The sequence below is a fragment of the Fundulus heteroclitus genome, chromosome 14 (assembly GCF_011125445.2).
Source record: "Fundulus heteroclitus isolate FHET01 chromosome 14, MU-UCD_Fhet_4.1, whole genome shotgun sequence".
NCBI lineage: Eukaryota > Metazoa > Chordata > Actinopteri > Cyprinodontiformes > Fundulidae > Fundulus > Fundulus heteroclitus.
Window position 1 is genome coordinate 34,171,148 of NC_046374.1, and position 24,543 is coordinate 34,195,690.

Here is a 24,543-nt window from a genome sequence, read left to right on the forward strand (position 1 = left end):
ACACCCACTACACCAGTGGATGTGCAGAGAGACACTCTGCATCCCTGAGATGCCAGAAAGGCTTTTGGTTCTTATTGTTTAGAAATATATCCCCACACAGCGAGTAGATAAAGGATTCGATGTCAGAGTTAATTTATGTGATTCATAAATTTTATTAATGCAAACTGAGGAGCATGTAGGTGTGTGTAACATCCACAAAGGTTTTTAGGCCATATTCACATATCAGCTGGGCAAAACTGTAATTATCAACATGCTTTGTAGAAGTCCACGCTGGATCAGCTGTGGTACAGAGACTCCATCTAGTGGTGGAGAGAAGAAATGTCTTTCTAAACCAGTTTAAACATTCAGAGGCCCACTGTAAAAAGCGAAAGATTCGAATGTTTAAATTCACAAAGTGTTAAACATTTCATTGACATCCACCTGTCCATGTGTTTTGGTCCTGGTGAGTTCTGATAGCATCCCTATTTTGAACATCGGGGAGAGGCTGGAATAACTGAGGGACCAAACTCAGACCTGCAAACTCTGTGCAGAAAGGCCCCTAGCTGGGATTTGGACCCAGGAGCCCATTTTCACACATAAAGTTGGCGCAAAGTTGTTATTCTTGATTTTCTTAACTGCATCTACAGCCAGGAGTATATGTCTTTATTGTATGTGTAGATATTGTGATTTCACGACCTGGCTGAACACCATGGGTGTTTGTAATCGGTGTCTATGTGTGCATTCAGAGCTGACGTCTCACCGCAATTTTCACTGTGGCTGCATAAATAAAACAGAAGGCATCGTGAGAAAAGAACATTATGTGGAGATTCTGAAGTAACATCTCAAGACATCAGCAAGAAAATTGAAGCTCCAAAAGCATTGTTTCATAGAGGAATTGTTCCCAAAGGAATAAAACTGTTTTCAGTATTAAAATGAAGAAGTCAAAGAATGTTAGTGTGAGCAGATTTAAAGTTTGTAAAGAAGAGGACGCTTGGTAGTGATCCTAACCCACAGCCAGTCATGTTCTGTTTGTAATGAGATCTGTTTTATAACAAGTAAATAAGTAAGTAAGTAAGCGAGTACCTTAATATGTAAGTGAGTAAGTAAAGAAGTAATTAAGTAAATAAGTAAATAAGTATAAATAAGAAAGTAAGTGAATAAGTAAGCAAGTAACTAAGTAAATAAGTGAAATCATTTGGGGATGACAGTTTGGTCCAAGCCCAACTTGAAGGGTTCCATTATAGCTGAGCTGTTTTGGAGTGCAACGACTGGCCAAGCAATGCCATGGGCAAACGCTGAAGAAAAGTAAAACATTTTGGAGTGAAATTCAAAGAAGCCAATGACTGGAACAAAAGAAAAGGTTGTGGTTGAGTCAGTTCTCCTTAATATATGGAGCCAGAAAGTTAGGGAATGGTAGTGAGTCCATCCAGCAGCAAAACAGGTAGGTTATCCTAAGCAGTAACTTTTGTTGTAAGAATTTATGACAGATATATAAAGTCATGAATAAATAATGTTTCATATTGAATAAACAACCCATAATATACCACTACTTGTGGTAAATAAACGGTAGCTCAGCATTAAAGTTGTGTGTTAATATTTACCTGTGAAGGATACGAAATGCTACATCAGCTGTAAATATGTAAATGATCATGTTTTAATATTATTTGTGACAGTATGTTTAATGTGCTGAATATTTATGAACACCAGATGATTGGACTCGTGTCACTATTATGGGGACCTGAGTCCGAGGAAACCTCCTCATCTGGACTGAGTACAGATACTTCTACAAAGAATAATTCATCTACCACAGCCTCCGAAAGTAAGCAGTTCATAATTATTGACTTTTGTTAAATAAAAGGCTCTAATAAAAGGCTTTTTGTAAACTGATGTCAATTTAATTGCAAAACTGTATTGTTACTGCAGCTTAATGGCTGAGCTTCGCTATATGGGCTGCTGTATCATAGTGTTCATTAAAATATTCTTGTGTTGAATATGTTAAATTTATTCTGCTAACTGATAATAATATTAAAAGATGGACCAGGGGCTTGAAATGCAAAGACTATTATTGAATTCATGCTAGTGCAGTTGCTCAAATCATGGTATTAAGGTAAATGTGTTTTAATAGATAATGTTGGGTGTGATTCTTTTTTGTTTTTAGGATGGCCTGATTTATACCCTTTTTTATTCACTTGTTTGAATGACTGTTTGACGTTACTCGTTCACTGTGGCTCTCATGAAAAAACAAAACAAGGATTACTGCTCTAAGTTCACTTATCTATGGACAGATCTTGTTTTCTTTTTTTTTGTCCATCTAGATGAGATCATGAGCAATTCTAAGCATCAGTTAGTTACTGGAGTCTACTTAGAATACCGACAGTGAGTCCAAAAACGAGATATCTTCAGTTAGTATTTCTGTTTTCTGACTGACCATGCCAGGACATTTAAGAGTTACTGAATAAGCCTGAACATTCAAGGGACTGATTTCCCTCTTATGTTGAACCCTATATATTTCCTTAGGCCGTGGAGTTTGTAAATGTGTTGAAATGCTCACAAAGATCTAGTCTAGAGCTGTGGCGTCTCTGAATTTGGGGCCAGTGGGGCCTGACCCGACCAGATGTCAATGTTGAGCTCTATGTTCACAATAATCTGTGGGCAGGATCGTTCTTTAGCAAGTAATATTGTAAAAAAGAAAGATTCCCTTACCAACAAAATTCTGCGAGAAACATTTGTGTCTATATATCTAAGTCTGCCAGAATACTAACAACCTCAGTTGGCAAAATCTTCTGGAGGCGTCTTGATATTGGGGTCGGCTCACCAATGTTTGTTTAAATAATGAACATCTGAAATGGCAGTGCACATGCCCAACATGCTCACAGTAGACAGCTGGTGGCACAAATCATACGGCCCCAATCTTGGATTGTCCAATCAAAATACTGGAAATGCACACGTTACGTTTACGTTATGCTGGATAGTGTGCTACAATCTAGGCAGGGCAAGGCAAATTTATTTGTATATTGCTTTACATGGTTAAAACATTGGAAAATAAAAAACGGAATAAAAGCAAGCAAAACAACAGCAACAAAAAACAAACAGTTGGAAAAAATTGTAGGAAACTTTAAACAAAATAAAACAGGAACATTTAAACTAAAAGCAAATATTAAATCTAGTGATGGATGCCCTTGCTAGCTCATTGAAGTATTGATGTGAATATTTTCTGTTCAATAAATGAACAATATTAGCAAGCCTTATTCATAATTGTATGTATATAAATTAAATTAAATTTAGCTTATACAAAATGGATTTTCCAGTATTTCGGTTTATGCTAATTTATTTGTTTAACTTAACAGGTTGTATGTTTAATTTTATGTTTAATTTGTCAGGTTGTATGCAACACAAAAAAAATTGTTGCTGCAAATAGGCGTTGAGTTTTTGTGCTCCACTTATTATGCCAAAGACGCCACTGGCCTAGAGAACCTCAGCTGTTTTCTGATCTGAAGCTGACAATTGGTGTGGAGCTGTCCATGGTGCTGAACTGTCAGTTTAACCTTGTTGAGCAAAAATGTAAAGAAAACTTTTAAATACAGGGAGTGTTGAACTCATTTTAACTTGGCCTGCGTGGAAAATTAGGTCATTAGAACTTTCATTCTAAGTGGTGGTGGAGCGTGTGGACAGCATTATGTTCAGACTCAGACTTACTTTAATGATCCCAGGGGGAAAGTACTTAACTACTTAGTTAAATTACTTCCTGGGCGTTCACACTTGCTGCGATCTCTTCTGGAATGTGAACACCTCCCACCTGGTGAAGAAGGCCCAACAAGGAAGTAAACACAGGCTACACATTGCACCGAAGTAGTTCTGGATTGTACCTCTAGGTTTGACAGGAGAAAAACGTGACCAAGACATTGTTTGATGGAGAAGACCGAATGTTTATAGGGAATGTTACTTCCATCCCAGGTAAAAAAATGAGGATGATTTAGGTTAATTTGTTAATGTAAACGTCTTACTTATTGCCCCTTTAAATATTGTAACAAAAGTCAACCAACCTGGAAAAAATGCTTCCGTACTTGGTTCTTACTAATTAAATAAATTGGAAATAAGAAATATTAAAACCGAACAATAGTCTTTATTGTAGTAAATGTTCTTAATGTTGAAAGAAATTAACAGAATCTAATCTTTGTCCAATAAATTAATGACTGGTGTCCTGATTCATGATGATCTTGATAATTACAGTTTCCATCAGCTCATCTGTACATGGATTTAACAACAACATTTGGTTTGACAAAGCAACGAATACAAATGTTATTAGATGAGTAGAAATCCTCCTGAGCAGTGATAGCCTCCATGGCTGAACAGAAACAGGTGGGGATCGCACACAAACAAACTCCAATATCATTAAGCAACAAAGAAGATGACAAAGTAGCTCTATAAAGACAACTGATCTCTGAGCAGTTAAGAAATTACATAACAATGAGCTCTCAGCAACGATGGCGGAGACTAAAGAAACTGAAACTTTAAAACACATTTTAACCAACTGGAACTCAGATCAATTTTATTTCAGTTTAATGAACTCAGCAGAGGATCCAACATCTTGAAATCCTACCCCAGCATATAGAGGCTGAGTGAATGTGGTCTGGATTCTGTGCAGGAGAGTCATGGTTTTAGAGACGCTGTAGAAAGACAGAATACCTGCTCTGTGATCCAGGTACACTCCTATTCTGGAGGAAACTGGACCTGAGACTGGAGTTTTAACTCTTTTGTGCCAAAAAAGGTAACAGTTTTTATCACAATATAATGACCACGATTTGTCATTGAATCCAAATAAACATTCATTTGACCTCCCTGCTCTGCTGATGTTCTTGTATGAAACTGCTACACCAACTTCTCCCCTCCCTCTCGACTCCACCTCCCAGTAACTACGTCCAGACAGGCTTTCTCTGCTCAAAACCTGACACCAGTCAGTGAATCTGTCTGAATGATTAGAATAAAGCTGTTGGTTCACTTTTGTTACTTTCCTGTTCCCCTCAGATAATAACATAAATATGTTTGCTGTGTTTGGATCCAGAGTGATTTCCTGTGAATACTTTAGGAATCCAGCTCTGGTCTCAGGTTCTGGTTCTGACAGTGAAACATCCACTTTAGTGACTTTCACTGAGATGTTTTTCCATGCGTCTCTCAGGATGTCCTGTATTTTGTCCCTGAGCTCTGACACAGCTGCTGTCACATCCTCAAAGTATCTCAGAGGACGAATATTGATGCTGGGTGAGTGTGTAGACTCACTGAGTGCTGACAGTGAGGGGTAGTTGAGGAGAAACTGGTTGTGATCCTCTGTGTCTGAGAGCTGCTCCAGCTCAGCGTCTTTCCTCTTCAGCTCAGTGATCTCCTGCTCCAGCTTCTCCTGAAGCTCTTTGACTCGACTCACTTCAGTTTCCTGCTGGGATCTGATCTGCTGCTTCACATCAGAGCTTCTTTTCTGGATCAGACGGATCATCTCAGTGAAGATCTTCTCACTGTCCTCCACTGCTTTATTAGCAGATACATTGATGGCCTCCACCTCCTGTTGAAGCAGCTTCACATCTTTCTCTTGGTCCTGGATCCTCTGCTGGATTTGTTGTCGAGTCACCTGGAGCTCCTTCTGCTTCTCAGCCCTTTCTGCTGCAGCTGAGACTGCTTCATGGCCTTTATGTTCATCCATAGTGCAGAGATAACAGATACATTGCTGATCAGTACGACAGAAGATATCTGTTACCTTATTATGATGGGAGCAGATGTTCTTCTGGAACTTCTTAGAAGGCTCCACGAGGTTGTGTTTCTGTAATGGTGGCACATCATAGTGAGGCTGGAGGTGATTCTTACAATAAGAAACCATACAAGCCAAGCAGGACTTGACAGCTTTCATCTTCCTCCCAGTGCAGACATCACAGGCCACATCTTCAGGTTCAGCATAGCAGAGATCAGCTGGAGCAGCTTGGAGTCCAGTCTTCTTCAGAACCTCCACCAACTCTGATAACATGATGTTTTTCTCCAAGACAGGCCTCACCAACAAAATCTTCCTGCACTCAGGGCAGCTGTAAAGCTTTCTTTTTTCCTCTCCATCCCAGTGTTTGTTAATGCAGTTCATACAGTAGCTGTGTCCACAGGTAGTAGTCACCGGATCCTTCAGTAGGTCCAAACAGATGGGACAACAGTATTGTTCTTGGTCTATCTGAACTCCGCTCTGCTCCATTTTAACTCTCAGTAGCAATGACAACTTGTGAAACAGACAACTCGACTGATTAGATGTGGCAGGTTATACCCAACCTAAAAGTATGTGGATAAACTGGAATGACATTTTTTTTCAAGCAGGAAGAAGATATGTTTTCACACATAATCTTTCCCAGAAGTTTTTTTTTAACCATTATTGGTCTCTGCTTCTGCATACCTGTCAAACAGGGAAAGTCCTAGGTTCTGATATTTAGCGGTGCTCGGCTCCCAGTGGGCAGATAACATGGGCTCTAAACCAAAAAGAAGTTTTAAAAAAATCATTGAAAAATGTTTTACTTTCCTTTCTTTATAACAAACAACAACAAAAAAACAGATTCAGAAGGTCAGACTTCAAAGGAAACGTGAAGTGTGTACCAGTCAATAAAAATCCTGATTGGTGGATCTCTTATTCTTGTCATTAAACATAGAAATAGATTTCTACCAAATATACATAATAATATCTAAATCAGGTGATAAGAAATGAAGTATATACAATTAATAAAGAAAATCCACCAAAACAACAGTGAAAAAGATATGCATTAAAAAATGCTTTGCTGGTTTTGCTGCCTCACACGACCGTATCTTCCTCTTTTTAAGTTAAGCTGTAGCATTATTCTGTGTCAAGTCTGATAATCATTGTGGGCCGCTTACATCCATATTGCTACTAATTACCAACTAAAGCTGTGGTCCTTAGAAACAGCACAACATTTTACTTTTGACTGCATGAAACACATCCTGTGATGGTTGCTAACATTTTACTTTCACATTCAGGCTTGCAACAAAGCATGAAGTGACGTTTCTCAAAAGTGACTCAAATTTCTCCTAAAGCTTTTCTGCTTCGCTAGTCTTCATGTCAAAACAGTACAGCAATCTATCTGGAGGTGGAATTTGCATGTAGCAATAACATATAACACAGGAGGACCCGACTCGTACGCCACAATCATACTTTATGGTTTCATAAAGTATAAAACTATGTCTCTCCATTTAACTCCAACACACTATTCAAGACCATCACAGCTGGACAGGTTACATTCCAACACCAGGCAGCTATCCAGTCAAACAGGCCCGACAGAACTTTGCCGTCAGAACCTTAACACACATTCCTCAGACTCAGTCTTTTAGTATTTCAAGTATTCTGCCTTTCAACGTGATAGTGGTTTGAAACAGGATTCTGGCTCCGCAGGTTGCTTCTAACTAGATGTAGTCCGAAATTAGTGTTTTATTAGTGGGCCACCAGCTCCAGGGACCTTTTCTCCTACTCTACAAACAGCAACATCAGAGATGTGAGCTTGTTCTATTCAAATATATCCACCAAAGCTGGTGGATTGTATTAATATGTGCAAACTATGTAAAACTAATTTTCAGCTTGGGTCTCTGGGTTGGAGTGCTACATGTTTTAGTCCCAGTTGGATTCAACTAGAGAACATACATTGCAGCTGCTATGAGAACTATCATTACTAACCTCTTGTTCTTATCTGAGCTGCATACATCACACATGAAAATCCTGCAGATGGAGACAACAGACTATGGACCAGAGCTTGTTTCCGGTACCGCTTGATCCACTTGCAAACAAAAGTCCTAGAAAACAGTGGTTCTCATTTTTGATGTCTCTGCTGCAGCTACCTCCCCAGGATGCAATCAAGTGGATCAGAGACTGTTTATTACCCAATTGCTTTTAAGTCACATGAGTAGAAGCAAGACACCTAAAACATGCAGGACATTGGGTCTTGAAGAGCAGGATTCAGAAACACTTAAAAAAAAATCAATGAGAGTGAAAGTGAAACTGTTTTCTGATTTTAAAATATGACGTGGTAGAAACTCAATTATCCAAGCGACTGTTCAAGATGGGAAAGACAATAGAAGTTATGCAGTTATGCAGACACGGCTGTTGAGTTTCACAAGCAACGACGTGGGCTACATTGATAACTGGAGAACTTTCTGGGGAAAACCTGGTCTGATCCGGAGAGACGGCATCCATCCTACTTTGGATGGTGCAGCTCTTCTTTCTAGAAATCTGGCCGGATTTATTAGTCCTCCTAAATGCTAACAACCCAGGGTCCAGACCAGGAAGCAGAGCCGTAGTTTAACACACCTCTCTGCAGCTTCTGTACTGTTACCCATCCATTATCCTATTGAGACGGTGTCTTTCCCACGGCCAAAACTTAACAGATCAAAAACTTATCTAAAAGGAACAAATCATAAAAACCTAATAAAAATCAATACGGTTCACCTTGAACCTAAAAATAAAACAATTAAATGTGGTCTATTAAATATAAGGTCTCTCCCTCCAAAGACTTTGTTAGTAAACGAATTGATTTCTGATAAACAGATTGATTTGTTTTGTCTCACATAAACCTGGCTACAAGAGGACTACGTCAGTATAAATGAGTCAACTCCCTCCAATTATTCAAATTTCCACATTCCCAGATCTGTGGGAAGAGGAGGAGGAGTGGCAACCATCTTTCAGTCTGATTTATTAATTAGTCCCAGGCCAATTAATAACTACAGTTCTTTTGAACATTTAACCCTCAGTTTCCCTCATCCAAACTGCAAAGCAATAAAACCTTTTCTGTTTGTTGTTTTGTATCGTCCACCAGGCCCTTACACTCAGTTTTTGGATGAGTTGTCAGATTTCTTATCTGATTTGGTGTTAAATACTGATAAGGCTATTATAGTGGGTGATTTTAACATCCATGTTGACAGAGAATGTGATAACCTTAGTGTAGCCTTTAAAACTATCCTAGATTCAATTGGTTTTGCTCAAAATGTGCATAAACCGACGCACTCTTGGCTCCATACTTTAGACCTTGTGCTGACATATGGCATTGATTTTGAAGAATTAACAGTATTTCCTCACAACCCTGTCCTATCTGATAATTTTTAATAACATTTGAGTTTAATCTAACTGAGTTCTCCACCCCCAAAAGAGGGTTCCATTATAGTAGATCTTTATCGGATAATGCTGTATCAAAACTTAAAGAGTCTGTCCCCTTTTTAATATCCTCCGTATTGCAGAAATGCCCTGTAGATGGCAGCAATGTTGTTTCTTCCAATTCACAAATAGATGTCTTTGTAAACGGTATGACTTCGTCATTGCGTTCTGCATTAGACAATGTATCTCCCTTGAAAAAGAAGGTGATTATTCACAGGAAGCTGGCTCCTTGGTTTAATTCAGAGCTGCGTTCCTTGAAGCACAATGTTAGGAAATTGGAGAGAAAATGGCGCTCTACACACCAAGAGGAATCCTACCTAATCTGGAAGAACAGTCTATTGTTGTATAACAAGACCCTTCGCAGAGTTAGAGCAGCATATTTTTCATCATTAATTGAGGAGAATAAGAATAATCCTAGATTTCTCTTCAGTACAGTTGCCAAACTTACCCAGAGCCACAGCTCTGTTGATCCATCCATTCCCTTAGCTCTTAGCAGTAATGATTTTATGGGATTCTTCATAAATAAAATTGATTCCATTAAAAATAAAATAATTGGCATCCTCCCAAACATGATTACCTCGTCCTCAGTAAGTGAGGCAGCATTGGAGGAATCCTTAGAACCTGCGCAGTGTCTGAACTGTTTAAAAGCAGTAGAGCTTTCTGAGCTATCTAAAATTTTAGCTTCATCTAAACCTTCTACCTGTATGTTAGACCCAATCCCAACCAAGTTGTTTAAGGAGGTATTCCCTCTGATCAGTGGTCCTATTTTAGACATGATTAATCTATCCTTGGTAAATGGATATGTACCACAGGCTTTTAAAGTAGCTGTTATTAAACCTTTACTTAAGAAACCATCTCTTGATCAAGATGAGTTAGTAAATTACAGACCTATATCTAATCTTCTTTTCTTATCTAAAATTCTTGAGAAAGTAGTTGCTAATCAACTATGTGAACATTTACAAAGTAATGACCTACTTGAGGAGTTTCAGTCAGGCTTCAGAGCTCATCATAGCACTGAAACAGCTCTGGTGAAGGTCACCAATGATATTCTCATGGCCTCAGATAATGGACTTGTGTCTATACTTGTCCTGTTAGATCTCAGTGCTGCATTTGATACAGTTGATCACAATATTCTCCTACAAAGACTTGAGCATACTGTAGGGATTAAGGGAAAAGCATTAGGCTGGTTTAAATCCTATCTGTCGGACAGATTCCAGTTTGTTCATGTTAATAATAAATCTTCCTCAAACTCTAGGGTCACTTGTGGAGTACCACAGGGTTCAGTCCTTGGACCAATTCTATTTACTATATATGCTTCCGATTGGCAAAATTATCAGACAGCATGGGATTAATTTCCACTGTTATGCTGATGACACTCAGCTATATTTATCCATAAATCCTGATGAATCCAATCAGTTACTTCGACTGCAGTCATGTCTTGATGACATCAAAAGCTGGATGACTTTAAATTTCCTGCATTTAAATTCTGACAAGACAGAAGTTGTAATCTTTGGGCCAGAGTCTTCAAAAAATAAAGTTCTTAATCAATCACTTAATCTGGATGGCATTAACTTGGCCTCTGGTAATAAAGTTAAAAATCTTGGTGTTGTTTTCGACCAAGACATGTCATTTAAATCCCATATTAAACAGGTTTCCAGAGTTTCCTTTTTTCACCTCCGGAATATCGCCAAAATTAGAAACATTCTGTCCAGGAGTGATGTTGAAAAACTAGTCCATGCATTTGTTACTTCAAGGCTGGACTATTGTAATTCTTTACTATCAGGAAGTCCACAAAATGCAGTTCGAAGTCTTCAGCTGATTCAAAATGCTGCGGCAAGAGTTCTGATGAAAATCAACAAGAGGGATCATATTTCTCCAATTTTAGCTTCCCTTCATTGGCTTCCTGTTAAATCAAGAATAGAATTTAAAATTCTCCTTCTAACGTATAAAGCCCTTAATAATCAAGCTCCATCATATATCAGAGCTCTGATTACCCCGTATGTTCCTAACAGAGCACTTCGCTCTCAGACTGCAGGTCTGCTGGTGGTTCCTAGAGTCTCTAAAAGTAGAATGGGAGGCAGATCCTTTAGCTATCAGGCTCCTCTCCTGTGGAACCAACTCCCAGTTTTGGTCCGTGAGGCAGACACCCTATCTATTTTCAAGACTGATGTTAAAACTTTCCTTTTTGACAAAGCTTATAGTTAGAGTGGCTCATACCCTGAGCTATCTCTATAGTTGTGCTGTGATAGGCCTAGGCTGCTGGAGGACATCAGGGTCTAATTTTCTCACTCTACTGATTTCTACTGTTCTTCAGTTTTGCATTGTATTACATTGAAATGACTGTCGTCATTTCAGCTTTTAACTTTTTGCTCTCTCTCTTTTTCTTCATAGTAGGTACACCTGGTCTGGCGTTCTGTTAACTGTGACATCATCCAGAGAAGACGGCTCACCCGACCCGCTACTACCATCTAATGTAGAACAGATTACTAGATCAATGTGTGCTTCTGTGCTTTTTTGTCTCTCTTGTTGTGTCTCTGCTCTGTCTTCTGTAACCCCCAGTCGGTCGAGGCAGATGACCGTTCATACTGAGCCCGGTTCTGCTGGAGGTTTTCCCTCCCGTTAATGGGGAGTTTTTCTTCCCACTGTCGCTTCATGCTTGCTCAGTATGAGGGATTGCAGCAAAGCCATGTACAATGCAGACGACTGTCCCTGTGGCTCTACGCTTCTCCAGGAGTGAATGCTGCTTGTCGGGACTTTGATGCAATCAACTGGTTTCCTTATATAGGACATTTTTGACCAATCTGTATAATCTGACCCAATCTGTATAATATGATTGAACTTGATTTTGTAAAGTGCCTTGAGATGACATGTTTCATGATTTGGCGCTATATAAAATTGAATTGAATTGAATTGAACTTTAACATAGTCAACAATAGTCACTGTCTAAAACTTTTCTATCTACAGTCAGAACTAGAATGAAAAAGACAAGGACCCATCTTAATTTTTAATTTTCACAATGTACTGCAAGGAGGAAGCAAAAAGAAACTGACTGTTAGAAAACTGCAGCAGGGCATGTCATCTTGGGTTCATCGGGTCATTACAACTATGCATTTCCTATCATCATTTGTCTGAATATTTTTGCCCCTTTTCTTTGCACCATGTAAGGGAAACTGTGCTGGCAATTTGTGTCACAATCCAAAGATGTTAGGTCATGGTTTTCAAACGCGCCACGTTTTTCTGTTGCATTTGTTTTTTGTGTGTTTGCGTGTTTTGGAGCTTGCATCAGTCGTCTGCAGCTCGCTTAGCTGTTCAGTGAGCATTTGCTCCTGTCAGCCACCGTATGATACCACTCCATATCCGAGAGAGAGCAATAAAATTCACAAATAGGGAAGACACGTTTGTGCATTTTTTTTTATCTGTGCACGGAGGGGATTGTGAGACAATGGGAAGGGGGCAAGCGGTAGGAGAAAATATCTGTGCAAGAAGCATTAAATCTGAGTGCTATAGCAAACAATTGTGCAAGTAGAATGACATAGTGCTCTCAAACCAAAACTATGTGCTCTTGAATTTTGGCTGGGAAATTCCCCCACAGTTTTTGTCCTGAAGCAGTGATAAAAGCATACATTGTGTAGCTGTAGCGGGTATTTCCAGGTCCAACATGTTTCACTTTTCGTTTGAAAGGATTACACCAGTTTGACATATTCAATTTGTTACGCAGCTGGCAAGAAATATATGGTATGCTTTACTGCCACCTACTGGTAAGGAGTATGGAATAGAATGTGTATTTGATGTATATACTGTTCATAACCATATCCTATTAATCGATTTTGTTTTTCTATAAAAAAAATTCTAATTTACTTTCTACTGTATATTTATTACATTAAATATGTCTTTCAACTTTATGGATTCATCCAACATACATCTGTTTCATTTCATACTAACATATTAAACATATACTGTATGTTCTAGAAGTTTTCACACCCACCAGAATGTGGGTGTTACTAAAAAGTGTATTGTGTAGTGCTGCATGTCCAAATCTTACTGTTTTTAAATGGATTCTGTTCTCTTTTATTTCTCCAGCCCTCCTAAGATTTTAAGCCATGATGTGGGTAAAAAACAGCTGCTACAAAATGCTGTACTTTACTCCTCAATGCATTTAAGGACTAAAACCACCAGAGTTTACTTGTTACCTTTTACGATTAATTTATTACATGCTCTTGGACAGCAACATTGACCTTGATCTACTCAGCATATGGTCAGAATCCGTGAAGATGACCAATGGAAGACTGCATTCATCATTGTTCAGCTTTCCACGTTACATATAGCGCAGAGACTGGTTTAGTAAATTCTATCTTTTTGGAAAAATCCATCTCTGCCGCTCCATGAGTTCATATTAGTTGATATTTAGTGTCCCAGAGGAAGATCCGTCCGCCGCCTGAGAGCAGCTACTTATGCCCGGGCTGGGAAAGATGATGATCCACAAAAAGCAACCCGTGGTGGTTTTCACATAATTTCCCACAGTAAATAAATCCTTTGACTAGCTCAGTAAAAATCGTGGTTGAAACCTTCTTGATGACACGGTAAAGCGAGCGAGGCTGTTGTCAACATTTATGTATGAGAAGGATCAATCGACCAATGCCAGGCTGGATCGCGTTCAGAGACTGAATGTGTGTGGGGACCTTACCCCTCCCTGGACACTCCATGAGGGGCAGTCAGTCTATCAAAAGATGTGCCTCTGGGCAGGGTTCTTCAGACACTACCTTACAATCAGCATGGACGTGTGGACTCAGGGTTTTATTACGTGAATATTATGATAACGCTTATAAGTGTGTGTCTCCCTTTGGAATTCCAATTGTAATAAATATATGCATATTATAAGTGTTTTGTATCTGATAAGTGTTTTCTTCCTTTGCTGCCAAATCTCTGACTGGATGATGCGGGCTGTAGTGAATGAAACAGTAAGAACTAGAGGCCGTCTTAACACCTGTCTACATCTGGTACAAAACTCTGTACCAGTCCTAGGGCTGCTATAACTGATTATATGTTGCTGGTATATGTTTTACATTTACGTTTATTTTAATTGTTCTGTTAATTGTTCTAAACTGTATTTCACTGTGAAGCCCTTTGTGACTGTTGCCTCACAAATGTGCTATATAAATAAAATTTACACTAGGTTTATCTGTCATCCAGATTAATATCTGGATGACAGATAAACCTAAACTAATAATGAGTAATGTGCAGCTTCTGTCTGCCTGCAAAGGTATGGGGGTGTTACGGAAGCAGAGATGGTTGACGTGACTGTCTGATCTGCTCCAAAGTTTGCCCTATGAACTTAAAATCTAAGGTTTTATGAGGAAGTGTTTGCCTCAGCCATGGCAGGAACGACGAGAAGGACTTTAAAGTGCAAATCCGCAGTGAAATAATTTTCATAGGTTAAATATTGGATATTTGTGTAGCAGTCAGCAGATGGAACAAAGAGGGCATTGCTCTCTGCCATCCCTGTTCTCCTTTAGTCAAGGGCCGTGAATGTTTTGAACCAAACACTCTTTAGAGACAAAACATAATATCTTTCAGTATATGTGAAATGAGAGAAAGCCTTGCTAGTTCCACAGATCTGATTTGGTTATCAAATATAGCACAATGGTCTCTGTATGGAAAGCTGAAGTGGCCCTTTTCTTGTTTCCTTCAGGCATGCTTCATGGTTTTTAAATAGTAAAATTATATTTCAGTATGACCCATTCCATTCATACTTAATATTAAAAGGAGCCATAGGTGAAATATTTACTGTAAGATCAACCTAAATCATTCTCATTTCTCACCTGGAATGGATCTAACATTCCCTATAGATTGTTGATGGAAAGGACCTAATCAGTCCTCTCCATCAACAATGTCTAAGTCATATTTTTCTCTTTTCAAACTTAGACGTACGGTCAGGAACTACTTTGGTTCAGACTGTAGCCTGTGTTTACGTCTTGGTTCCTGGGCTAATCATATGAGAGTTGCCAGGGTTCCCAAAAAAGAGCACAGGATGCCGCTTAGTTTGCTCTTTAAAAATAAACCTTTTGTTCATAGAACTGTCTTGCTTGGGATTCGGCATGTGGGTCAGGAAGTTGCCTTCCAGTTTAACAGAATGAGGGGTTGAGGAGCCCATTTTAGAAATTAGAATCACCAAAACTCCAGCAGGAGGGGTCTCTCTCTTTTTTTTGAAGTAATACATTTTCATACAGTCTCCCTTTTTATTTTGAAAATCTTTACAGATGGCTTCTCGGTTTCCCCTGTTGGGACCTACGGAGTGACTCCAGGTAAGAGTTAAAACTAGTTCACTTTAAAACCTCAGCATCTGTCTGTATTGTATTTCGCAGTAAGGAACCAGAAATGCATTAAAGAGAACACTTGCCGAAATAAAAACTCCAAATCAAAAAGAAAATGTTTATTTTTAAAATAAAAGCCCAGATTACAAAAATGTGTGATTAAAATACAAATAATATGATTCGAAATAAACATGGAACAGTTCAAAATCATTCTTTAAAAAGAAAAAAGGAAAAAAAACTTTAAAGAAGGTCTCTTTAAAATCCTGTATATATCACTTTGCAGAGGGAAAACACCCCAACTGTCTCTCTCCCTCCGTACCCGCCATAGCAGCGCCCTTATAAACAGTTTTAAAGCTAGAGTCAGTGATTTTTCTGGAAGTTTCCCCCAAGTCCCCTTTTTAATTACAATAGTAGTAGTAATAATAATAATCTTACATGCTCTTCCACTTTTCAGGGAAATTGTTTGAAAAAAAAATCTCCCAAATCCACTGTGGTCTTATTTCTCTCTACCAAGACCTTCCTCTTCTTCTCATAAACATGAACGCGGTTCACTTCTCGTGACTCTCAGCCATCTTTGAAGTATACAGTGTGAGCAGCGGAGCTACAATGGAACGGCTAACACCGAAGCTAACCTAGCCGCTAAGCTAACTGGATACATAAACCCTAAAGTGTGCCTGTGCAGCCAGCTAGTGGAAACGTTGGTTACGTACTGTAACCCCAGATTCTACTAGCGAGAGCCTTAAAGGGCGAAGCCTATATGAAATAGAACTAACAAGGACCGAGCACAGACACTGGCACTACGTGGCATGTGGGACAACCAATAGATAAAGCGATACCCCCGGAAATTGGGGGACAGGGGGAAGTCAAAGCAGGAACAAAATTATGATTTTACCCAGTACAACAAAAAATGTTTCAGAACAGGATAACCAACTTTAGCTTTAACATTTAAGGAAGGATTGAATATGCAAATTACAATGTGAAGAAAAGAAGGAGAGTCTCTAAGGCAAAAAGGGAGTGGTGGGTGTCTTGTTACCCGGCAGGCTATAAACGGACTTACTGTTTGCTCTCCTTGTCCCTCTTTCTTGTTGCAGAAGGCTCCAGTTAGCCTTAGCTAACTGCAACAATGATGAAGACTAAAGAAACGGAAACTAAAATATACATTTTATCCAACTGGACCTCAGATCAGCTTAATGAATTTAGCAGTATCTCCATTAAGAAAAAGCCTAATCCCAGCGTATAAAGGCTGAGTGAACGTGGTCTGGACTCTGTGGAGGAGAGTCATGGTGTCAGAGATGCTGTAGAAACACAGAATACCTGCTTTGTAATCCAGGTACACTCCTATTCTGGAGGAAACTGGACCCAATACTGGAGTGTTATTGTAGTTGTGACAGAATGTGTAACTGTTTGTGAAACAGTGTAATGACCAAGATTTGTCATTAAACCCAAATAAACATTCATCTGGCCATCCTGCTCTAGTGATGTTCTTGTATGAAACTGCAACATCAATTCCTCCTCCTCTCCACTCCACGTCCCAGTAACAACGTCCAGTCAGACTCTCTCTACTCAGAACCTGAACATGATCAGTAAATCTGTCTCGGTGATCAGGATAAGACTGTAGTTGGTCAGTTAAAGTTACTTTTCTGTCCCCATCAGATAATAACAGCTTCGCGTTTGCTGTATTTGGATCCAGAGTGATTTCTTGGGAAAATTTTAAGAATTCCGCTCTAGTGTTTGGTTCTGGTCCTGCCTCTAAGAATAAAACATCCACTTTAGTGATTTTCAGTGAGATGTTTTTCCATGTGTCTCGCAGGTTGTCCTTAAGTTCTTCCATGAGCTTTGACACAGCTGCTGTCTTATCCTCAAAGTATCTTAGAGGACGAATATTGATGCTGGGTGAGTGTGTAGACTCACTGAGTGCTGACAGTGAGGGGTAGTTGTGGAGAAACTGGTTATCATCCTCTGTGTCTGAGAGCTGCTTCAGCTCAGCGTCTTTCCTCTTCAGCTCAGTGATCTTCTGCTCCAGCTTCTCCTGAAGCTCTTTGACTCGTTTCACTTCAGTTTCCTGCTGGGATCTGATCTCCTGCTTCACATCAGATCTTCTTTTCAGGATGAGACGGATCATATCAGAGAAGATCTTCTCACTGTCCTCCACTGCTTTATCAGCAGAGAGAATGAAGGTCTCCACCTCCTGTTGAAGCAGCTTCACATTTTTCTCTTGGTCCTGGATTCTCTGCTGGATTTGCTGTCGTCTCACCTGGAGCTCCTTCTGCTTCTCAGTCCTTTCTGCTGCAAGTGGGACTGTCTCATGGTCTTTATGTTCATCCATAGTGCAGAGATAACAGATACGCCGCTGATCAGTACGACAGAACATCTTCATCCCCTCATCATGACGAAAGCAGATGTTCTGCTGGAGGTTCTTGGAGGGGTCAGTTAGTTTGTGTCTCTTTAATGGTGGAGCATCATAGTGAGACTGAATATGGTTTTTACAATATGAGGCAGGACAGGACAAACAAGACTTGACAGCTTTCATCCTCCTCCCCTTGCAGATATCACAGGCCACATCTTCAGGTCCAGCATAGCAGTGATCAGGTGGAGCATCTTGGAATCCAGTCTTCTTCAGATCCTCCACCAACTCTGATAAAACAATGTTTTTCAGGAGATCGGGTCTGGGTCTGAATGTTTTCCTGCACTGAGGGCAGCTGTTGATTCCCCTCTGATCCTCTCTATCCCAGTGTTCTTTTATACAGTTCATACAGTAGCTGTGTCCGCAGGGAATAGTCACCGGATCCTTCAGTAGATCCAGACAGATGGAACAGGAGTATTTTTCTGTCTCCAGCCTAGGCACATTTTCTGCCATTTTACTTCTCAGTAACAATGACTGTGTTAGTTTCACTGGTGTGAGTCCAGGACCCAAGAGTGTCTTGGTCTAGTGAATCTCAGGGGTAAAATCCTTCATCTGATTTTAAATCTACAAAAGAGGAACAGGAAGATATGTTAGTTCACAGTTAAAATGGTTATCTTAACTTATAATTTGATATAAAAGGTGTGGCTAACATTTGTCCCACAGAAAGTTTAATCTTACTCCATAGTCCACATTTTAGAAATGATTTGATGTCAGAGTTTTCCATAATCAATATACTGTAGAGGGGAATTCGTACAAAGGTTTTGAACCTATAAATATCAATTACTATATCAAAGCTTTTATTTGATGCCTTGCAAAAAAAAAAAAATCACATTGCTGATGCCATGCAGTTTTTTGCAGGTTATATTTTTTTCACGTTTGTAATAATGATGACCAACTTGTGTTTTTTAATGACAAGCACTGACTTACCTATATTCATGTAACGGATATCAAAAGCACTGATGTGATCAAGACAATATGACTTATTCAAAAGTTAACCAAGGAGAGAGGAGCACCTTAGGGAGGTATAGGAGCTGCTTTTCTTTTTTTTTGCCAAGATGGCAGTGCATGTAGATGCTGTGACCTGGAGCGCTATAGCTCGCAGGGGCTACAACTTAAGAAGGACCAAACATATCAGCTGGAAACAACACTGGAACTCCGAAGGATTTGACTAATTCCCAGAAAATCATCCAGGCTCTGGAGAATTAAGATAGGGAACACGCAACTCCTTAGACCCTTTTACACTGTCTCTAAATATTAACTTCATTCGGGAAACATTAGAGCTTTATGAGTATATTTTTTCCTCAGCAATGGCGAACAAGGATGACTTTTAAGTACAATGCCACCAACTTTTGATCGCAGCAAAAATTATTTTTAAAGCTTGTAAGACATATGCACCGAACAGGTCTCCTCTACTTTCTCTGCCACAGAAGGAAGAAAAGAGAGACTGCTTTGCGTACACACACACAGTTAGGGTGTGGTTTGATCAGCTGGTGCACCTTGAGACAAAGCTTTCAGTGTGAGTAAAATTTGAAAAGAATCAAATACATGCCCGTTTGTGTGTAGAAACTGGTAGTGTCTCATCTCTTCTTTTGTTTCATTCAGACATGGCATATGCAGATATTCCCCACAAACTTAGTAAACGTTCTATATTTATTTTACACCTGCAATGCACTGATCCAGTCTCACAGACTGTCCAGCCGACTTAACGCTGCATCAGCTACATAAACTCATGGCACAGCACAGGATGGCCAGCAGCTCAGGGGAAGACGCAGCAGTCAATTTGCACCTCAAAAACATGGCCACCATTTTGATGGCAATGATGTACAGACAGGGAGATGTTTTGGACAGGGAGAACAGATGGTTTGAAAGAGGAGTGAAAGAAGCCATCTTGGTCAAAACAGAAAAGCCATCAGTAAACAGAGGGCGAGGATTGTGTTTCTAACTCCCCAGTATTTACTGCTAGGTCCTCCAAAACATTCCAGAGAGATTACAGCCAATGACTCTGTGTCTGTCTGGACAGGGCTTAGATCAAAAATTACAAGCACCCCACTCCGTGAACGACCAACGCTTAGCCAACGACCTGAATGACTTCTAAGGAAAAGGGACAGTCCTGCAGCCACTCCCACGACATCTCCCAACAGATCACCTCCACCTCCCCCACCCCAGCAGGGGCCTTGGCACCTCTTACAATACCCACCTTAAAGGCCCTCCCCTCCTCCCACCTCAGTGACAACTCTTTCCATTCACGAGACAACTCTCCAGAAGACAGAAACCAAGGAAAGCTGCTAGACCAGACTCTGTCTCTCCATCAACCTTGAACCACTGTGCTTCAAATTCTCCATCACTATCCCTGTTTCCAAGAAGCCAAGGTCCACAGGACTTAATTACTTTAGACCCGTCGCCCTGACCTCTGTGGTTATGAAGTCCTTTGAGCGCCTTGTGCTTTCACACCTTAAAGAAATCACCGATCCCCTACTGGACCCCCTACAGTTTGCCTACAATGCCAACAGGTCTGCAGACGACGCTGTCAACCTGGCCCTTCACCACACCCTCCAGCACCTGGACTATGCAGGAACCTACGCCAGGATCCTGTTTGTGTATTTGAGCTCTGCCTTCAATACAATCATCCCAGCTTTGCTTCAGGACAAGCTCTCCCAGCTGAATGTGCCTGACTCCACCTTCAGGTGGATTACAGATTTCCTGTCTGACAGGAAGCAGCATGTGAAGCTGGGAAAACATGTCTTCTTTCTCCCCTACTCTTCTCCAGGACTCTGAGGCGTGCAGGGAAGAGCCCCACCCCCACACGTAGCATCTCCAGACGTTCTGCGTTACATTAACGCACAGTCTACTGTGTATACAGCTCTAGATTCTGTATAAATATCTATTTTGTCTGCACCGCCAACACCAAGTCAAATTCCTTGTAAGTGCAAACCTACTTGGCAATAAACTTGATTCTGATCCTGAATTTAAACTCGTTTCTGATCAGCAGCCTCATCATCAATAGCTTCTAATGACCCAGGATGGTGGGTCATTGATTTACACCTAGAGCGCACTTAGGAGGATGGGCCTCCACGTCCTTAAAAACAGCAGCACAGTTAAAGCTATTTGATGTTGTGATGGGTAAGAAGTTAAGTTAGGGCAATGTGTTCCCTGGAACCTCAACCAGTAGAGAAAACAGATCATTGGTTAGAAAAAAACATTTTACACTGTTAAACGCCATAGACTTTGCAGTGGGTAAAACAGTCAAAGTGGTGGAGGAGTGACGACAAAAGAGGCAAAGCAGCTATTTGTTACACATCCTCTAACGATTCCAAATATGGCAAAGTGCTTGTTTAGGATCTTTTAGCTTAGCTTACAGTTTTACCTAAAAAAAAGCATTTGCAGATAAGGTCTAAGGGAAACAGTCTTACTTTAGAAATGAAGAGAACCTTTCTTTAGACTAAAGTTTAAATGGAATTGCATGCATAAAAACAGAAATCCACATCACCAATACACCCCAAGGTTTCTCCAATCTGCAGAGCTACAACACCATTTCTGCTGTAAATTGTAAGAAAGAGCCTGCGCTGTTAGTTAACAAAAATGATTTTGTTAACTGATACTCCACTCAATTAGCACTTTTATTAATCTTTGCAAGGAGAGAACTGAATATAATGTTACAAAGGTCTCAACATCCCTTCATCATCTGTTCTGACTAAAAAAAAAAAAAATGAACAACTCCCTTATATACCATTGGTGATCATGAGAGATGTCACACCGCACTTTCTCACGTGAAAGTCTTCAGAAACCTCAGATTGGCTCGGATTAGCCCTGGTGTGACTCCTAGGAAAGAACGTTACCTCTAAAACGAGACCTCCAACTTAGTGGAGAGCTCCGTCCTTACCTGTACTGGCCATCTCCACCTTCTGAAGCTCTCCCCAGCTAATATCAGATAAACATTACACTAATATCTGCAGCTGCACAGGGGAGTGAATACTTTCGGCAGGTCATACAAAGTGATAAAGAGAAGCTTCTTTCAATACGTCCCTTATCACCGCACACCATCATATATCTCTACATTTAGCTTTATCTGTGGCATTATAGGGTGATGGCCACATCCTTTAGTTGTTTATTTGATTACAAAAACCTACTACTGGGTCTAAATCAGAATCAAGTTTAATCAGCAAGCAGGTTTGCACTTACAAGGAATTTAACTTGGTGTTGATGGTGCAGACAAAAAATAAAAATACAATAAAATAAAAATGAAATGGATATATATACAGAAGCTATATACACTCAGTAAACTGTGCGTTAAAACTAATGAGAGACTGATTACGGACCATGTATTACTCCTTAAATTGGTTTTGTAATGATAGTTTAAGTCCCATCATTCGAAAGTAACAAATGTTTAACCCTTAATTCATTAATTACACCCCAGATTCTTATCTTTGTAATTACTCTATAATGTGGCATGCCCATGAAAGTCCCACACCAAATCACCTGACTGCTTTGAAGCGTCTACTATTTGTCCAGATTACATCAATAATGTGTTCTAATAAGCAAAAACTCTTACGTTGACTGTAAAAAGTTTGGACTCCCCTTTGTGTGTTTGGACTCCGTGGCTTTACCTTATTTTTTTAGGACTCTCTACATTGCAGATGCATAGTGAAGGCATCAAAACTATCACTCAAAAGTTTATAGAATTATATATCAAATACAACATTGTGAAATAACTCAGCACATCTTCTAGATTTGAGTTTTTTCTAAATACTTCGAGCGGCCCACCACAGTTACTACAGGCAGGCCCGCCTTTCTGTTTTTACACGCTGGACTTCCCCTAACTTCTCCAAAGCAATTCAGATGTCGCTTTAACTTCGATAAAATACGTCTGATGTTTATAAAACCAGAGAGAGGAGGAAAAAAATAACTTTTCTTACCCAAGGCGGGCTCTGCTGTTGAGTAAGTAGAGCAACAGCGTGACGATCGGCGCCTTCCACTTCTGGAATCCCCTGATCTTATTGTTCTTCTTCTTATGGACTTTCTTGGTGGTTAAAAAACAACTTTAAGGTGTGCAACACTGCCACCTACTGGTATGGAGTGTGGCTCATCATGACTTAAATTCTCTAGTCCTGTCTGTATGTAGCCTACTATATAATCAGATTATATTAATATATTATGTCTCCTAATTTTTTTTGTATATGTTTGCTTCTTACATTTAGTTGTAATATGTCTATTACAGTAAACGTCTCCTTAATGCTTTAAAATAATCTGCCCATATATCTTCTTGCTTGCTCATATTTCTGGCATTCCAATATAATTGTGCTCCATTGTCCCCCCCAGTATTCTCATTTCCCTGTATTGTGTTTTTGAATTGTAAAAGTGTCTTAATTTTATGCCTTTGTCCTTTCAGCTGCTCCTTCTGCTTCTAGTTTTTCCTGTGTCTTAAAAAACATCTCCCTTTTCTTTTTCCACCTCTTCTGACATTCTTTCCTCCGTTTTTGTTTAATGATACTTCTTGCCTCACTAATTGCCCTTACTGATTCACTAAGACATGTCACAGAGTCATAGGAAGCTAAATCGAGGTTGTGGTTGTCGAGGACCACAAATGCAGTGGACAATCTGGACAAACCTTAACCAAGGATCCAGCGAAGACTGAACAGAAACCAGGAACTTAAATATGCTTAGCAAAAAATCATCTGGATAACAGACACGTGCGAGATAATCAACAGAAATACACGCAGCAGGCAACTAAGGTGAGAAACTAGAAGGGCCTGAAACACAGGTAAACTATACCCAAAAAAATCACTAACTGAAAGACACACAGTCCAAGGAACCTAAAAACTAATAACCAAACACCTGAGAATTGTGACAATGAGGTTATAATGTTTGTTCAATATATATATATATATATATATATATATATATATATATATATATATATATATATATATATATGGTACATGGCTTGTACTTGTATAGCGCTTTAACTAGTCTTGACGACCTCCAAAGCTATACACTACGACCTCCAAAGCTATACACTACAGTCAGTCATTCATCCATTCACACACACACACACACATTCACATTCACACCCTGGCGGTGGTGAGCTATGTTAGTAGCCACAGCTGCCCTGGGGCAGACTGACAGAGGCGAGGCTGTCATGCACCGGCGCCACCGGGCCCTCTGACCACCGCCAGCAGGCAATGCGGGTGAAGTTTCTTGCCCAAGGACACAACGACAGAGACAGTCAGTGTGGGGGGATCGAACCGGCAACCCGCCAATATATATATATATACTTGAGAAAGATTTAAAATGGGGATAAAAATTGTAACAGAACATTTAAAACTGGGAATGTTTTGTCCAGCCCTGTGTTAAGCTGTCATGATTCCACACCCCTGTTATTTGAGGCCCCGCCCCCAACACCAAAACAGGACCAAAAGTTTGAAAATAAAAAAATAATAATCTGAAAGTGTAAAATAAATAAATAAATAATAAAAAAATATTAAAATTTAAAAATTTAATTTTTTTTCAGATTTTAAATATACATTTTTTGTTTTAAAGCGATTTTTCAGTTTTAATTTATCTTTTAGTTTTAAAACCTTTTTTCAGTTTCAAATCTTTTTTGTTTTTGTTTATATTAACCACTCCAGTCCAGCAGGTGGCGGTCTTGCGTCCTTTGGTTGATCTGCCAACGGAAGAAG

At 39.7% G+C, this 24,543-nt stretch overlaps 1 protein-coding gene and 1 pseudogene across 1 annotated transcript; both read right to left on the reverse strand.

The window, feature by feature from the left end:
- Window positions 1–5,146: 5,146 nt before the first annotated feature.
- Window positions 5,147–6,202, reverse strand: LOC118565770 (annotated as a pseudogene).
- A 9,364-nt stretch (window positions 6,203–15,566) lies between these two features.
- On the reverse strand, window positions 15,567–22,869 carry LOC105919673 (tripartite motif-containing protein 16). The gene is made up of 2 exons (XM_021312038.2): window positions 22,780–22,869; window positions 15,567–18,430 (listed from the first exon to the last, which is right to left on the reverse strand). The coding sequence occupies exon 2, from the start codon at window positions 18,317–18,319 to the stop codon at window positions 16,640–16,642; it is 1,680 nt and encodes a 559-aa protein (XP_021167713.2). The 5' UTR covers window positions 18,320–18,430; window positions 22,780–22,869; the 3' UTR covers window positions 15,567–16,639.
- Between the last annotated feature and the right edge of the window lie 1,674 nt (window positions 22,870–24,543).

Coding starts and splice junctions, on each gene's coding strand:
- LOC105919673 (XM_021312038.2), bottom strand. CDS start 18,319: ATGGCAGAAAATGTGCCTAGGCTGGAGACAGAAAAATACTCCTGTTCC.